Below are 5,000 nucleotides of genomic sequence, written 5' to 3' on the forward strand. Positions count from 1 at the left end.
TCGTAACTTAAGCCCAATTCTTTTAAACTAAACTTTCCTCAAAGACTGATTCAATTCAGCCCCATCTGAGTGACGGGCAGCCACGCGAGGAGGGAGCCTGCTGGGCTGAGGGGAAGGAGTGCGGGGTTTGTTGGTGGAGAATGGCGTCCTTGTTGAGCTGCACGTCTCAGCTCCGTGGAAGCAGCCAGGCCTGCCAAAGATAGCCTAATGAGAGACACATGGCAAACAGTATGGTCTGCTCTGCTAATACAACACACACACACACACACTATGATGATACACTCAGAGCTATTGTTCCACACCACACATGATAAAATATACCACATGATCCACGGAGAGCAAACACATACGCATAAGCTTTTGTCATGTGATGGAGCCTCCGGGTCTGAATATGCGTGCTTTCCAGTAAGATGTCAACAACAATACATCACAGGGGTAGAGAAACATTAAACCTCCTAATGGAGAGGAAAACTGGATTTTCTCTGTGGATTTTCTGTTCTGTGTATGAGGAAATGATGAACACAACGTAAACCTAAGCCTTTGAGGTTAGTGGGGGGGGGGGGGGGGGGGCACAAATTGCCTAAAACTGAGTGAGAACTTGACCCAGGATTCAACTCCAACTGCAGTAGTTGCCTCAGGACTGTTGTGTTGGAGGAGGCCCTGGAAAACTGATCCTGTGTGTGTGTGTGTGTGTGTGTGTGTGTGTGTGTGTGTGTGTGTGTGTGTGTGAGCGAGGGAGAATGCATTCACACGTGACAATGTACATATGTAGAGATAACAGTGAGAGGATAACTTTAAGATAACTTTCAATGGTGTCAAAAGGCTGACAAGCCCTAACCAAAAGGCCAAACTACAAATCTTGGCTACTTTGACTTTAATTAGTGAAAAACTGATCAGAAAAGTCACTTTAACTAAAAAGAACAACTATTTTCCCTCTCCTGGCTACAGATTAGGGCTGAGAGCTAGAAGGCCATATCTAGAAAATTTTCATAATCATGAAATATTTACTTTAAGAATAAGGGATTTTTTTTTTTCAGTCTTGATACTGGATTAACGACACTTAAATCCAAACCTAACTGGTTAAACTGTCAACAGCAAGAGCATGAGATTAAAAACTGTGTCACAACCCTGAACACGTTAAACAATATTATCCCCACTTCCATTGCCAAAGAGTCTCCTCAAGGTCGAAAGCTACGAATACACACAGGAATGTTAGTTTTTTTTCTATTTTGTTTGAGACTTTAGGAAATGTTCTTACTCACTTTCTTGCCAAGAGTTAGATGAGTAGATCAAAGCCAAACCCAGTAGGCGGTCAACTTAGCATAAAGACTGGAAACGGGGAAATAACTAGGCTGGTTCCATCTGACGGCAAAACAATCTGCCTACCAACAACAGGTTTACTAATTAACATGTTAGATCTCGTTTGTTTAATCCATTTCAAAAAATCTTATTATGTAAAAACAAGTTTTAGTTTTATGGGGGGGGGTTGTGAACCCCTACTATTTCTTGGCCAGCTGCAGTAACCCAGAGTAAAACCACAATGTGACATTTATACCCTTGAGGTTTATTTCTGAGAATGGTATCATCTTTTCAGCTAACTCTCAGCATCAAAGCAAAGAAGCACATTTCCCAAAAGACAAAATATGCATTTAAACAGATGCTAAATCATTTTTATATGGTGTCTTTACATGCATGTGACTGAAAAATACTTTATACTTTATATTCATAATCTTCTTTATAGTTGTTTATCAAAGGTATATATATAATTCAAAATTAAAATCACACTAGCATTCAATTTTCAAAATTCAGTGAAGCCGTTGACTCTCAGAACTACTTTGCTGTGTGTATCCTGCTTCTCCTGAAGCTCACCTGAGTATAAAACAAAGTCTTTGTTCCTGACTGTACAAAAACTCAAGGTCAATTCCATTTTTTTTTTTAACTTTACGTCATATGATCACAGTTCAATTGTTCCATTCTACACAGCAAGATCAACATTAGAGTTGACACCATTTGAAGGAGTGCTGGCAGGCAGTTTCTACTAAACACAATGCTACTGTTGAAAGCTGAAAATACCGGAGCCCAGGAGATGGAGGGCTGGCCTGGGCTGAGGTCAATGAGGACCTGTTCGGATGGGTGCGCCTCCAAAAACACACATCAATCAAGCCATATAACATCACCGCCAAGCTGTCTGATTGGCTGAAGGAGATGCAGAGGGAGAGGAAATGCTAAAAATAGACGTGACGGCCCATTTTGGCTTAATGAGCCCATGAAACATCACCCCTGCCTTGATCATGAACATAAATACTTATGGCACAAGCCCTGCCCTCACAAGGCTTCTGTGTGTATTTCGCCAACAGTATATAACACATGTGGACCCTAACAGATACATGACGCACACACACACATAAACGACAGGCTGTTATTCATACTAAGAGCAGCAGTGAAGTGTAAACAAAGCTTTGAATAACAGCGAGGCCTAATCTAATCCAGCTGTGCTGTGTGTGTCTGTGTTAAAGCTACAATTTTACCCTCACCATCAAAACGCTCCTTAGAGAACTAGAAAGTTATATTTAGACTTTATACAGCATTTAGGGCAGGCTCAGGCTGCCTAACCCCACAACCACAAGAGAGGGGAACCAGATCCTTTCTGCTCGAACTGCCAGAGACTCTAACCTAAATCATCTTAGCCTCTCTCTCAAGCACAATAACCAGCTATGTGAGTACCAGTAAGTCGTCAGATTTTCAAACTAACAGCACAGGCTCTCCAACACAACATCTGCACCAAGTCTATCTATAGGAAACCAAACTAAGTAAATTAGGAAAAAAGTGCAAAGTCTGTCAAGTCCAATGCTCTGCAAACAACAGAAACAGAAAAAAGGGAAACAAACACATCCCTGCCCCTTGTAAGGGAACTCTCTGTCCAAACAAACAGTGCTGCAGAGCCAAAGGGGCACACAGGAGGATGAGATGAAAAGTTGGGCAAGCCTGACTGTCTAGCTGCCCTCTGGCCGCATGCCATGTCATTCCAGCTAGTCTTGCCCTACCGTCCTATCAAACCCTGTAACCAGCAACGTCTAACACTCCTCCCCTTCGGTCGGCTATAGGAGGCTGGCTATATGCCATCGCTGGGCTGTCACTCTGTCCTCAGTTTCGTCCTTCTCTCCTCCTCTTCCCCTCCCACAAGTCAAGACACCCCGAGTGTCTGACTACAGCAGAATCTCTGTCTGCTACAGCAGCACTGTCCTCAAATGTCTCCTCAAAACTGTAGCAGCATAACAGAGACAGTGAATGGGCAGGAGAGGAAGGGGGAAGTAGGGAGGGATCAGATGGAGAAGTTAGTGAAAGTTTAAAAATGTACACCGACGAATGCTGAAAAGCAAAAGTACGATGACGACAACAATCACCAAAAACAGTGAAGAGGAGGGAGAGGTCAAGAAAGGTTAACTACCTATAGAAGAAGCAGTTGCAGCACACCAGAACCCCCATCCAGACAGTGCTGAAGCAGAGTCGGGGTGACGAGGCTTCGACCCACAGCACCCTTTCCTCCCTTTCCCCTCCCTGTCTCCGCTCCTCTCTTGCAAATTTGGCTACGGCTGCAGCAGGACAGCAGCTCCCAGCTCCAGCATAGCACCTTGTGTAATCATATGGCTGCTCCAACGGCCTTCGACTTTACCGCAGGTCATGCAGGACAGACGGATGTGCACGCGTAGGCCGTTTGGCAATCCAGCCAAACAAACGCGGAAAAAAACTTTCAAAACAACTAAAAAAGAAATCATTTACAAAACCAGACACACTTCTCTGTGCATGTTTCTCTCTCCCTTCCAACTACTGCAACTGCCTGCCTCACTTTCACACTCTTGTTCTCTCTCTCCCTCTCTCTCTCTCCCTCCCTCTCCGTCTCTCTCTTTCGCTTGCTGGCTCCTACTTTAAAGGCGGGAAGATTAGCTTGGCAAATAGAATCCCATAAACAAACTGCTGACTGCTGGGCAGCACAGGGTGGACTGCAGGGGAGTTAGAGAGAGATGGACAGAGACACGGTAAGAGAGAGAGAGAGAGCGAGAGAGAGAGATAGCTAGATATGGAGGAAATAATCCTTGGGAAGCAGCAATCTCAGCCATCTGTATACATCCTAAACAAGAGCTTAACATCCTATCTCCACCCATCGCTCATAAAGACCAAACACACACACTCTGTTTGCTAGATGTGATTCAGAGTCAAATCCTGTCAGACCTATGTGGAAAGTTAAATCAGTGCACCGAGTTGACAGCCTCTTCGTGTTTTTGCACCTTCAGTTATATGTAACTGAGTTGCAACAGCAGATGGCTAGCCATCAGCTCTCATGTCAATTCAGAGGAGGAACCAAACACGTGAATATGCATGCAGCACGTACACAGCAACCATGACTCTTCATACACACAAATGTTGCAGAGGTACGGGACGGGAGGGGCTAGCGTGGAGACAAGCCCCCAGGAAGCGAGCCAATCACTGCAGAGCACTCTGGTTATGGTGTGGGCAAATAAGGTGAAGGACACAGAGTGAATTATGGGCCTTGTTACGTCTCTCTCTCTCTTCCCTGTGTCGCTTAATACGAGCAATCGTTTTCTTTTGCCCTCGGACAGTCTGGTGCTTCCTTACAGATCAGTATGCAAAGATGGACACACACTTACACACACACACACACACACACACACACACTTTGAAGGACTGCAGTGGTCAGGTGGAGGAGTGTGTGTGATGCTGTAATTGAAGGCTGCTGGACTAGACAGACACAAACACAGGACTAACCAACCATGACACCATCTGTGTCGGAGAGAAAAGATCATTGCAGTCTGCCAAGAGAAAGACTGAGACAACAGAGGCAGAGGCGACAGTCACCTTCGGAAGACGGCAGTTATGCAACAACCGCAGGAGGACGCTTCTGCTCTTATTCTATTGCCGACTCATCAAAGAGCGAGATGGGTTTAACAGTAACCAGAACTGGTAGATATTTTCACCTAACA

At 44.8% G+C, this 5,000-nt stretch overlaps 1 protein-coding gene across 3 annotated transcripts in view; it reads right to left on the reverse strand.

Annotated features, from left to right (window-relative positions):
* mob2a (MOB kinase activator 2a) overlaps positions 1-5,000 on the reverse strand; it is a 63,187-nt gene that overhangs the window by 30,938 nt on the left and 27,249 nt on the right. Inside the window, exon 1 of one of the 3 annotated variants that reach the window (XM_040133939.1) lies at positions 3,449-3,838. The exons of the other annotated variants lie outside the window; for them this stretch is intronic. Within the exon in view, the coding sequence (XP_039989873.1) occupies positions 3,449-3,486 (38 nt within the window). The 5' untranslated portion in view covers positions 3,487-3,838. Of the gene's footprint in view, positions 1-3,448; positions 3,839-5,000 lie in introns of those variants that run through there. 3 annotated transcript variants of the gene reach the window in all.

This window comes from Xiphias gladius, chromosome 8 (genome assembly GCF_016859285.1).
Source record: "Xiphias gladius isolate SHS-SW01 ecotype Sanya breed wild chromosome 8, ASM1685928v1, whole genome shotgun sequence".
NCBI lineage: Eukaryota > Metazoa > Chordata > Actinopteri > Istiophoriformes > Xiphiidae > Xiphias > Xiphias gladius.